The following is a 13,426-nucleotide window of genomic DNA, read 5'->3' as shown; positions in this document are numbered from 1 at the left end:
TGCTTTGTAAGAATTCTCTATAAAAGAAGCCAGGCGGTTCTTGCTTGTGTGTGTTGAAGTCCCAGAAACGCTATCATATGTAAAGGTTATTAGAAGTCACTTCAGAATTTCTTGATTTTATGTGAATAATGTAACCCCTACTGTAAAATATAAGAATATTATAAGTTGCAGGAGAGTTCCATGACCATATTAAAGGGGACCTGTCACCCAAAAAAAATTATTCAAAATCCTATTTTATCACATTAGTCAAGCAAAATGAACTTTAATTACACAATATAAATTATTTGAATCTTGTTTCTTTCAGTCTGGGAACTCATAATGATAGCAAGCAGGCAGGAGCCATTTTGTGGACACTGTTATTAAGACAAGCCTTGTATCCTCTCAGAATCTTGTTTGTGCACCAGAATGGGGGACCTGATGTCCATCCCCATGTCCTGGCTACACAATTAAACAGTGAAGAGAATGTGGGGAGAGCAGTGACATCTAGGAAGTGCTGAATGGAAAATGAAAGTAATTGTCTTAGAGGAGGGGCAGACAATATTTGATTGACAGCTGAGATGTTTAAATGAGCTTACAACATCTATGAATGCTTTAATAAAAAATAGAAATTGGATTTCATGTTTAATTTGAAAAGGACTTTTATTAGACAGATTTTTGTGTCTGGGTGACTGGTCCACTTTAAGGCACAAGGCTGAAGGCCTTTATACAGGTCATGGAACACCAAGGTGCGGTTTAATAACCTTATATTTTGCAACATGCGTGTATTATACTATTACACAAGTTTAAGTAAGTCATGTGACACCAAGCACTATTTAAGGATATAATTTACTAGGGATGCACCGAATCCAGGATTCCAGGATAGTGTTCTAATATAATTATCTACATTACAAGGACCAATCAAGGAGTAGCTTCAATTTCCCTGTGTAACTGAAAAAAAAATGTATTTTTTTGTGATTCAAACAATTAAAATACGCCCTATTCATTGCACTCATGTTGAATAAAGGGATAGATTGTCCCTTTAATGTCTTTTAGTATATTGATAAATGCAAGTGCCGTGATTCTGTAAAATAATATAATTGTGATAATTTTTGTACAGGTATGGGATCCGTTATCCAGAAACCCATTTTCCAGAAAGTTCTGAATTACAGAAATGCTGTCTCCGATAGACTCCATTTTATCCAAATAATCCAAAAAAAATTTCTCTGTATTAATAAAACAGTCATTTGTACTTGATCCCAACTAAGACATAATTCATCCTTTTTAGAAGCAAAACCAGCCTATTGGGTTTATTTAATGTTTACATGATTTTTTAATAGACTTAAGGTATGAAGAACGAAATGCTGGAAAAATCCATTATCCAGAAACCTCCAGGTCCTGAGCATTCTGCATAACCGGTCCCATAACTGTAGTTTTCTGCTGTGAATGGTTCTGTGCAGTTTCCCTTGCATTGCCTGCCCAATATATATTTCTAACAGTCTACTTATTAACTTTGTATTAAGGTCCCAATGGCAAGAGCCAGCATCCTGTGGCTTATTGGGGAATACTGTGAGCGAGTTCCGAAGATTGCTCCCGATGTTCTGAGGAAGACAGCAAAGAGCTTCACTAATGAGGACGACCTTGTTAAATTGCAGATCATAAACCTGGCAGTAAAACTTTTCTTAACCAACTCCAAGCAGGTAATGGTATCTCTCTATTGTTACATTACACGTTTATTTGAACTGATAGGTACACTTTTATATTTATTCTATCTATCTATCATCTATCTATCTATCTATTAACTATCTATCATATATCTATCTATCTATTAACTCGTTATCTATCATCTATCTATTAACTCTCTATCTATCTATCTATCTATCTATCTATCTATCTATCTATCTATCTATCTATCTATCTATCTTCTTCTGAAACCCCAAAAAGGAAAGTACTTAGTCTGCAATGTTTCATAATGGTTTTGTGTAATGAGAACATCTGGGTTCTGGAATAAGGCATTTTGAATACGTTTGTTCTTTCTGAAAGGACTAGCTCAATCAAAAGCCTGGTGTTCTATTGTCCTTAGGATATTAGGTGACAAGTGAATGAATGGTTAATAATACAAAGCAAAACCAGAATGTGACTTTAATTGGGATTTTAGATTATAGGTGCAAGAAATAGCAAAACCATGCATCTTTCCCTTTAAAAAATAAATAAATAAATAAGCACAAGCCCTATTCAATGCATCATGTTTTTTTTTACAGCTGAAATCATCTAAAGACAGGCAAGGCAGGTTGCAAAGTGCAAAAAACTTGCACAATCTGCTATATGTTTTGCACTTTGCTCTTTGCTTTGCAGGTAGCTGAATTGGTATAGAACTCACATTTGCCCCAGTAGTGCTGCCTATGCTCAGCAGCGCTATATTGATGAAAGGCAGGTGATACATGCAAGTTAAGGAGAATTGGTTGGTGCAGGAATCCTTTGTACCTGCCAGTACTGCAGTCTGTATCTTGGGCCAGATTTTTTTTTTATTCCTTGCATAGTGTAACCAGAGCCCAGACAGAAACACTTTTGCACTTCTTATCGCTGTTTCACTTCTGTCTGGACTTTAAGCATTTTACATCTGCGATGTCCCTTAATTTAAAAACTATAAAGTATGCACCACTACAATATTGGTCCAATTTAGAGCGATGCCAGGTTGCCTTTAATATTTCTGTTGTTGTTCCATGGAAAACCTTTGTGTGAGAGTCACATCAGAATATTTATTTATTCCTGAATGAAAATCGTACTCACACCCCTCTCTTCTAAATGCTGTTTTATTGTATGAAAAGACTTCCATCCTTTGGTTGTACAGCACAATACGCAGTGTATTGGAAGACCTAGGAAATATATTCTCTTCATCATTACCAGTCATTTTTAACACATCTTCTATTTTAGTTCAGCATTCTCACTGTATTGGTTGACTCTTTTGCTAAACTAACAATAAAGTACCATCTATTTAGCAGTAAATATAAAGATCTTTTTATTGGTTGTACTATATATGCAGTTTAATTATATTCTAATTGTCCTCTCTTCTAGTGCATCCGTGTTAACTCCTGCAGTGCCAGAGCATCACTACATAAAGGAGAATCTGGCGGCCCTATAAAATAATCAGCAACGCGGTTTTAATGGTGCATATTCAATGGGCGAATTAGGAAATGATGGAAGCGCTGCTGTATAGAAAGCTGTTACCTTCCATAAATAAATAAATGAACAATGTTACAGAGGGCCATAAGCTCTCTTTTATACCGTTTTTTTTTTTTAGAGCACATCAGCAGCTTGCTTTTATGAAGACGTAACAGCTAAATGCACTGCAAATAATTTGCAGTAATCCAGTTCAGTGATTCATGCGTCTCCTGTAATGGGTCATAATTCAGGCTTACCGAGGAAGTGAGCGCTGTCAGTGTGCGGACACTGCTGATGCCAGGGTTACTATCTCTTCATAAAACACACCTCAGCAGAAACACTTTGGCAGCCCCCTAATACCCTCTGATGTTTTGATGTCCTGCATATTTTTCCGATTAAGTTTTGAGTGCCATGTTTTTAGTTGTATTTCCACATTCATTATCCTCATGTAGCCCTTTCAGTGGGTTTGCCATATATGATTGTTTTTTAATGATGCCTTCCTTTCCACTTCAGCAATTTAATAATCTAGCACATGGCTGCTTTTCAGTAGTTAGCATTCACCTCCCAGTGCTCGGGAGGACATGTGCTTTGCCTTCCAAACTCTATTTGCAGCTTCAGAAAAGCCTATTCCCCGCGGTGCAGCATTTGTTTGTCTTAACGGTTCATTTTTATTACCTCCATAAATATGTTTACCAAGACTTATCAATAATCATAAATAATATGTGCTGTCGGTCTTCTTCAGCTCTCTTCTTTTTTTTTCCTCTCCCTCTCTTCCACTACAGACAAAATTGCTCACTCAGTACATATTAAATCTCGGCAAATACGATCAGAATTATGATATAAGAGACCGTACGCGGTTTGTAAAACAACTTATCGTTCCCAACGAGAAAAGTGGACCTTTAAGCAAATACGCAAAAAAGATATTTTTGGCACAGAAACCTGCTCCAGTTCTTGAATCTTCATTTAAAGGTACAGCACTTTATATGAAATGGTTTTCTCACCATGTGAATACTTTACATGCTCCATATCACTCACATATACTGGAGACCTTTGTTTTCCAATAAGACGTAGGGGTGTACACAACTATGTCGATAATACTAGTTTCAATTATTTTCAATCATTACTATTATTATAGTATCCTATAATGAGGACAGTTTGTCCCAACACTCTGTCTGCTCTGCTCTTTATTCTCCTGACTTTTGTGGGCAAATGGGGATAAATCTTCTTCTATGGATGCCAGTGGGAAGAACTTAAAGAAACAGTAACACCAAAAAAATTTAAGTGTCTTAAAGTAATATAAGGAAATGTAATGTACTGTTGTGCTGCACTGGTGAAACTAGTGTGTTTGCTTCAGAAACACAAAGTCATTCAAAGCTGAAAAAGGAGAAAAGGCAGAGGATACACAACAGATAAGCTCTGTAGTATACAATAGCATTCTTTAAAACGTATCTGCTATCTACTGTGTATCCTGTGCTTGAATGGCTGCCCCCATGGCTACACAGCAGCTTGTTTAAATTAGCTATAGTAGTCTTTCTGAAGCAAACACACCCGTTGTACCATTGCAGGGCAACAGTACATTATTTGTCATTCCTTTAAAACACTTTAATTTGTTGGTGTTACTGTTCTTTTAAGCAGCCATTATAAATTTATTTTTAAACAATTAACCCTTACATTTTAAGATAGAAGTATAATTGTTGTTATTCACAAATACTGGCAAAAGTCTCAGTGACTTATTTAAACAAATGTTGGCCACACACAGGCAAAGTACAGCAAAGGAATTCCAACGGCACACAGGACTATGAGAATGCTTGACAAAGGGGTTTTACTCCCCGAAACGTTGCATCGCACTCAGCATTGAAATACATTTTTGAAGATTTCTCATAGTCCTGTGTGCTGTTGGAATTCCTTTGCTGTACTCTGTTGTGGGGCTGCCGAACCTCTGCCAGTGAGCACCAGGCATATTGCTGTTATCTGTTGGGTGTGCGGGATCCTGCTTTGTTCCACACACAGGCAAATCCATCCATTCAACCCAATTTCCGAGTAACCTAATCTGTACAGTAATCAGTGATTAGCTCCTTTCAGCCAGTTGCAGGTCCAACGATCAAAGCAAACATCTGATTGTCATGGGTAACTGCTAGGTGCAAATTTGCCCAGGTACCTGTGTCTCTAGGCCAGGGATCCCCAACCTTTTTTACCCGTGAGTCACATTCAAATGTAAAAAGAGTTGGGGAGCAACACAAACATGAAAAAGTCCCTTGGGTGCCAAAAAAGGGATGTGATTGGCTATTTGGTAGCCCCTATGTGGACTGGCAGCCTACGGGAGGCTCTACTTGGCACTATACTTCATTTTTATGCAATTAAAACTTACTTCCAAGCCTGGGATTCAAAAATAAGCGCCTATTTTGAGGACACTGGGAGCAACATTCAAAGGGTTGGAGAGCAACATGTTGCTCACGAGCTACTGGTTGGGGATCACTGCTCTAGGCAGATGTAGTCACTGGCCGAGCGTAGGTTAAAAATGCAATTTTGGGCAGTCTGGTGTGGCTGAGATTAAACCAAGTTGTGATCACAGATTGGGTAGCAGTGCACATCAGACCTCCAGTAAGTCAGTTCAGTCTGGTAGTGTACATATGATGTGACACAAGGCATCGTAAATTGTATCTTATAATATACATACCTTCATCGGTAACTTTATGGTTGTCACATGGAAGCAAACACTATGCATCATGGTTGGTTAACAATCCATGTCAATCCTCAAGTTTTTGAAATGATTATACCATATGAACTATAGGGCTACAGTCCCCAACCTTTTTTTAACCCAAGAGCCACATTCAAATGCAAAAAGTGTGCATTCAGAAAGTTCCTGGCAATGCGAAAAAAGTGCTGTGATTGGCTATTTGGTAGTCCCTATGGGCAGTTCACCTGTTTTTTGTGGAAGCAAAACTTGCCTCCAAGCCAGGAATTCTAAAATAAGCACCCGCTACTGAAAGCAACATTCAAGGAGTTGATGAGCAACATGTTACTCGTAAGCCACTGGTTGGGGATCACTGCTAGGGGATGATCAGTCATCAGATCACACATTTGTGTATGCTATTGCTTGATTTATATTGGATGAACTTTTAATTGTGTCCTTTAAAGTTGGGAAAAGGTTAAGGGTAAAGACTACGACCAGTTTATTTAGAAGCATGAAATGCTGAAATGAATGACTGGCCAAAATACAAAGTGCATTAGGTAACACTGATGTTTATTTAAAGGTTTAGCTCTCATGCAGTTCATTACTGGTTTGTGCTGTCATGGTGCTGGGGTTTTTGCAGAAAGGGGACCATTAAAATTCTGAGTGTGTTTGCGCCAAGACATGTATATGGATTGTTTAACTGTGCTGTCATTCTTAATATTCACACTAAAGTAATTTTTAGAGAAGCTACATTTCAATGCAACACCTCTAAACACTCCGAATGATTAGCTTTTTTATTGACCATTATGGAAGAGGTTATTGTAATCTATGGATTGAAATAATCTTCTTGACCTATTGAGAGTTTCCCGGTTTATGTTTATTCGGTGGCATGGAAGCTAATGTAACTGCAATTATCTCATGTCTCCATAATGGCTTCCCTTTGTGCTTCATGGCTCACGTTTTTCATTTCATTCATCTCTTTTCATTTTTTTTCTGTTTTCAACAGATCGAGAACACTTTCAGCTTGGCACACTTTCACACACTCTTAACACTAAGGCATCTGGTTATCTAGAGCTGTCAGACTGGCCTGAAGTTGCCCCTGACCCCTCTGTCCGAAATGTTGAACCTAGTGAGCCGGTAGGTATATTTCTTCCTTTCCCTGTGCTTTAATATACGTGAAACTGCAATAAAGCAAATGGTGCAACCAACCTTTGAGAGCACTACTGAAGTGAGAACAATTTTATGGAACTAATATGAAAAAAGGAGGACATACTCATAGTTCGCCTCAGTCCAAAGGCGCATATACATAAAGTAGAGACCAAAAGATGTGAGTTCCTCCAAAAATTAAATAGGCAGTGATAAAACAGTACAAAAAGTTTATTCGGACAAGCCTAACGCGTTTCGTGCTTACTTGGGCACTTCATAAGTGCACGAATAAGCATGAAATGCGTTAGGCCATGTCCTAATATGTCCTAATAAACGTTTTGTACTTTTTTATTAATGCCTATTTAATTTTTGGAGGAACTCCCATCTTTTGGTCTAGCTAGACCCATAGCAACCATGCAGATGCCTGATTTGTTGTTTGGTTTACTATACTTGTGGCAACTTGCACCTTTTTTTTTTTTTTTTTTCCATTACCCACTTTGTCTATTTCGTCTGTCTGTTATTTTGGGCACAACAGCTGACCACTGGACCATCTTGTCTGTTGAACATTTGGATCAGTTAGGCAGTGATCATATGACCCAAATGCTGAGACTAAATACAATTCATTGTTTTATTTCAGAGGGTTGTTTTGATGTAGGACAAATGTCCTTTTAATTAGAAGGTTGGCCAACCTTCCACAATGTCTAAACAAGAGCCAGAAAGGGTGCCCTCTCTTCATTTCTTCATCTGCCGATGCACCATGGCACAGAAGGATCTCCCAAAACTAGCCAATAGTCTGATAAACATGCACAGTCAGGCAGCATGGTCGAAAGTGACCAATCCGACGATCTCTGTCCAATTCTGGGCATGAATGGTCATCAACTTTGATTGCAAAAAAGTAGACCCTTGCTTGCGTCAGCATTTGAGGCTGTAGGATGACAAGACTGATATTTAAACTAGAATTTCCACTTTGCACTGCTCATATCCATAGTCATCTTTGTTTGGCCCTAAACCAACCCTAGAGGAGCCACTTGGGAACAGTAGATGTTTATTATTCTGTCACTCCGCTACTAAAAGTATCCAGACATCTACTTGTCCATAATCTGTTTTAGAAATCAAAGTTATTTAGGGTCAGGCCATACGAGCAGACTCGGGGAGATTAGTTGCCACAGCGACAAATCTCCTCTTCTTCGAAGCAACAATCTCCCTGAACTGCCTTCCCTCTCGCCTGGGGGAAGGCACACACGGCGCTTCGTTTTCCGACTTCGGGCAACTTCGGAAAATGAAGCACCGCATGTGCCTTCCTCCAGGCAACTTTCATTTTAGCCGGCGGAGGGCAGGGGGAAGGCAGTTCGGGGAGATTATCGCTCCCAAAGAAGAGGAGATTTGACGCTGGGGCGACTGATCTCCTCGAATCTGCTTGTGTGGCCAGACCCTTATATGAAGTTGGTTCTACTTTTGCTGCTATAACAGCCTTTACTTTTCTGGGAAGGCTTTTTGCAAGTAGCTGTAATATTGTTGGTGAGATTTGTTTCCATTAAACCTCAAGAGTCTTGGACCTTGTTGTTAGGCGATGGGCCCTGGCTCACAGTTAGTCTTCTAGTTCATCCCACAAAGGTTCATTTTTGTCGTAATCAAAGCTCTGTGAACGTTTGTCAAGTTCTTCCACTCCCTCCTCAGAAAAACTTCTATACGTCCGTGCAATTCTGTACAGACCTTGCACGTGGAAGCTGAAACAGGACAGGCTTCCACAAAGTAGGACGTCTTAGCCCAAACATGTAAAACAGCTTCCTCCATCAAAATTTTAATTTGGAATTACACATTAAGGCAGGTATTTTTCTGCATCCACCAACCCAGACTCAACCCTCAGTCTTCCAGATGGTAAAGCTCAATTTGTTGTATTGTCCCTGCTTTAAGCCCAATGGCTTAAACCTGTACACCATTACATCTGATAAATTATTTTGCATGGGAATATTAGGACTGTGTGCTTCTGTTTGCATGTTGGTAAACTACTGTCAAGTACAGTACCTTTAAACACTCACTGGAACTTTTCTGTAAGTTTGTATGTCCTATCTCTTCATCTCTGATCTTTTATTAGCCCTAGATGTTTTCTTATCACTTGTCTTACAGTTGAGTGAGCCAAAATGTGACATTGATTTGTTGGATATGTTGGTGCCATGTTGAAAAAAGTCACTGTGCTCTTCAGTACAACCCATTCTATTGCCAATGTTTGTTACTGGAGGTTACATTGTTTTATGCTTATTTATACACCTGTGTTTTATTAATGGTTGTGGCTTGAATAATTAAAATTATATTGATTATTTTTTGTGTAGGTTAAAAACAAGGCCACAAAGCTGGAAATGGCAAACTCAGAGAAATCCTCTGACAAATTCTACTCCGATTCAGAGCAGGAAGAGAAAGAATCGGAGGAAAGCAGTGGTAAGCAAAATGAAATGCCATGTACACAATTTTTTGCTAAATCATTACTGAGATGAAAATCCTTTGAAAACAAAATAATAATACCATAAATGTGCACAAAGTACTGTCCCTTCTTAATCGAAAAGGCTGTTTTAGTTGCCTCTTATCCTGTGAGCAGGGCTGGTGCAAAAGGGGGTTCCCTAAACCTGAGGCCCCAAGGCACTGGCAGGCCTAGGGCAATAACCAAAATCTATACCCCCTAACAATGTAGGTCTCTATATAAAAAAAAATATACTGTATTGCATAAAACCGCTCATATATAAAACCCTGCTACATTTAGATAAACTTTTCATAAAAATATACTTTTTAGTAATATGTGCCGCTGGGTAATCCTAAATAGAAAATTGCCATTTAAAGTGCTAAGCGCCGCCCCCTGGGATCACACAATTCATGTTGCCCACAAACGAACCAAGGGCACACATACATGTTATAAATATACAGTTAAGGTGGCCATACACGCGCCGATAAAAGCTGCCGACAGACCAAGTTGGCAGCTTATTGCCCCATGTATGGGGCCCCTCAACGGGCTTCCCCGATCGTGATCTGGACGAAAGTCGGCCAGATCTCGATCGGATGGGGGAAAAAAACCCGTCGGATCGCGGCCGCATCTGTTCGTTGATGTGGTCCTGTGATCCGACCCCCATTCATTAGGATCCGATCGTTGGGCACTAGGGCCCACGATCGGATCAGCCCGATATTGCCCACCTCAAGGTGGGCATATCGGAGAGATTTCGCCAAACAGGCGGATCTCTCAGTGTATGGCCACCTTAAGCTACATATAGTTGTTAAGAAAATTTAGAATGACTTAATGGCTAATTAAAATATCTGTACTTAGTGAACTGCAGTTTATCATTTACTACAGGGATTTGTAAAGGTCCGGCTTATGCCATTGCATTATTCTACATGTCACTATGGAAGCCATGTTAGTACCCCTAATGATGTCTTTTTTAAGCTACACCATTAAACATGTTGCCTTCTCACACTCTGTAGCCATTTGCAATGTTTTTGGGGTCCCTTAGTAAGAATAGCATCTGGCGTGCTTTGATAATCTATTGCTCGGAATGCTGACGTTCAATTAAACCGTCAGTATTTATAAATGGTCTCCCCTAATATTTTAATTAAAAAGCAAACAGTGAAGTCTAATATATGAATTCAGCATTGCATCCATTGCTGTTTTGCGTGTATTGATTTGTTTTGAAAAAGCAATTTTTTATTTCCAAACAGATAGTGTTGTGTTATCAGTCACAGTAATGAATTTGTAGTTTTTATTGATTTTCCTACATGATTAAACTAGGGTTTTTAATATACGAGTACCATGTAGGTGGTTTGTAGGTATTTTATATTGATGTGCTCTTTTGTATCAAGCCTGCAGTAAATCTGTAGCATACTGACAACTTTTTTTATGTGACTTATTGTGCATCTGTGCAGCCAGAATCGCAGATATGTATTTTTTTTTTTTTATGCCAGAAACTGAATCTGAAAGTGAAGAAGACAGTGATAATGAGAAGGAGAGCAGCAGCGAGCAAAGCGATGCCAGTTCCTCTGCTGAAAGTGAGAGTGAATCAGATGAAAGCTCCTCAAAAAAACAGAAGAATGGAAAAAAGAACAGGTAAATTAGTGTCAGTGCCAGAGGTATCAAAGAAATCACCACTACGTTGGAACATCAGAAATATGAGTTATGGCTCCATTCAGGTAGTTCAGTCACCAAAAGAACATTTCCAAAGCTACGATCCATAGGGGATTATTTTGCAGAAACTTAAAGGAGAACTAAACCCTAAATATAAATATGGGTAGAAATGCCATATTATATATATTGAACTTATTGAATCATCCTAAAGCTTCAGTATCTCTGTAGTAATAATGATCCAGGCCTTCCCAGGAATTTCCCATCTTTGGTTTTGTTAGGAGTGTCAGTTACACACACACAGGCTCGGTGAGCTTTGAGCTGCTGTTGAGAAGCTCGGCTTAGGAGTCATCATAAATCATTAAGCAGAAAATAAGATGATGCTACAGGGTGGATTATTACATTTACATTACTGATGCTAGTCATGCTGGTTTCTGAGCTGCCATGTACCAATAATCTGAATTAATTACCTTATCAGCCTTATATTGTAGCACTTCTATATCAGGAGGAAAACAATGGTATAAATATTAGGAGTAATGGATAGCACACCCAATTTGGAAAAAATAATAAGTAAATTTATTACAAAAAAGAAAAAATCATAACAAAAAATAACAATATTATACAAAATAATATTGGTGAGCCCAACGCGTTACGACCTTAAGGGTCTTCCTCAGTGGCACAAATAATTAAAAAACATCAAAAAGGCAGGAGGAAAACAATGGCATGACTGAAGATGTCTACACCTGGTCTACTTAGTAGTTCTTGACTGGTAGCACATCACAAAGGCCCATTATTTGAACCTGATACAATAGTATTCCCCTACGTTTTGTGTCAGCTGAAAAAAAGATTAAAACCACAAAGGTATCTGATAAAAAACTGAAATCCTACATGAGATATAAAAGTGGCAGTAAAGTGTCAGGCAGAACAGAACATGTATTGCTTAACCAGAACATTACCTTGCACTGCCTTCAGTCTGTTCTTTCAGTGATGTCAGCCAGTGGCCTCCGTAGATGCAATCACCCTTCATTCAGTAACCTGCTGCCAGCTCCGCTGATGAGTTTGCAGTTCAGCTCAGTCGTGGCTGACAGCCCTGATTGGAGCATAGTACGCACTCTGCTCCTTTTATTACAGACAGTAATTAAAGCATCTCGCCCTGCCACTTCCATAACAAACACAGCATAATGCCCTAATTATGACTTTATTAATTTAAGTCAGGTTTTAATGATTTTAAAAGTGATTTATATTGTTTCTCCAGCTCAGAACAAATGAAATCTGTAGGTTAAATTAATACAGGCTTTTTCCATCACTGCAAAGCTAAAAAGCTACTTACCAGTAAATTCTTTCATTAGATTAACTGTAAAACCATAAGTAGTAGGGTAAACAGTGGTTATGTATTAATCGACTGCTTGTTTGTCTTTAAAACCACTGTAGCAAGGTCTCCATACAACATATATGAGGAATAAAGCACAAGTTCATTTGTTAATAAAATGCAGCATTGTTCCCTTATGGTTGGCATGTTCCATACAGATTGGTCAATGTTATTTACAGTATGGCGGGAAAGTTGTCTATCTGAATAGTCTCGGTATGTTTTAGTATAGCAGTTTTTGCTGAAAAGATAATCACATGAACATGTCCTGTATTTTGTATGGAAAATATTTGTTCAAGACATAAGCGATTATTTTGTCCTTAAAGGGATACTGTCATGGGAAAAACATTTTTTTTCAAAATCAATCAGTTAATAGTGCTGCTCCAGCAGAATTCTGCACTGAAATCCATTTCTCAAAAGAGCAAACAGATTTTTTTATATTCAATTTTGAAATCTGACAGGGGGCTAGACATATTGTCAATTTCCCAGCTGCCCCAAGTCATGTGACTTGTGCTCTGATAAACTTCAATCACTCTTTACTGCTGTACTGCAAGTTGGAGTGATATCTACCCCCTCCCTTTCCCCCCACAGCAGCCAAACAAAAGAACAATGGGAAGGTAACCAGATAACAGCTCCCTAACACAAGATAACAGCTGCCTGGTAGATCTAAGAACAGCACTCAATAGTAAAAACCTATGTCCCACTGAGTCACATTCAGTTACATTGAGAAGGAAAAACAGCAGCCTGCCAGAAAGCATTTCTCTCCTAAAGAGCAGGCACAAGTCACATGACCAGGGGCAGCTGGGAAATTGACAAAATGTCTAGCCCCATGTCAGATTTCAAAATTGAATATAAAAAAATCTGCTCTTTTGAGAACTGAATTCGGTGCAGAATTCTGCTGGAGTAGCACTATTAACTGATGTGTTTTGAAAAAAAACATGTTTTCCGATGACAGGATCCCTTTAAGAGAAGAATTCCAAGTAGAACTTTTAATGTCTCACAA

At 38.7% G+C, this 13,426-nt stretch overlaps 1 protein-coding gene across 3 annotated transcripts in view; it reads left to right on the top strand.

The window, feature by feature from the left end:
* Positions 1-13,426, top strand: part of ap3b1.L (adaptor related protein complex 3 subunit beta 1 L homeolog) — a 143,539-nt gene that overhangs the window by 66,887 nt on the left and 63,226 nt on the right. For all 3 annotated transcript variants that reach the window (XR_005964980.1, NM_001091840.1, XM_018244870.2), the window contains 5 exon segments: positions 1,500-1,676; positions 3,921-4,107; positions 6,819-6,949; positions 9,289-9,394; positions 10,901-11,042. Coding sequence is in view for 2 of the 3 variants with exons in the window: in NM_001091840.1 (NP_001085309.1) it covers positions 1,500-1,676; positions 3,921-4,107; positions 6,819-6,949; positions 9,289-9,394; positions 10,901-11,042 (743 nt within the window). In the remaining variant the exon portion in view is untranslated.

This window comes from Xenopus laevis, chromosome 1L, assembly GCF_017654675.1.
Source record: "Xenopus laevis strain J_2021 chromosome 1L, Xenopus_laevis_v10.1, whole genome shotgun sequence".
Lineage (NCBI taxonomy): Eukaryota > Metazoa > Chordata > Amphibia > Anura > Pipidae > Xenopus > Xenopus laevis.
This window is presented reverse-complemented; position numbering and strand designations above follow the sequence as displayed.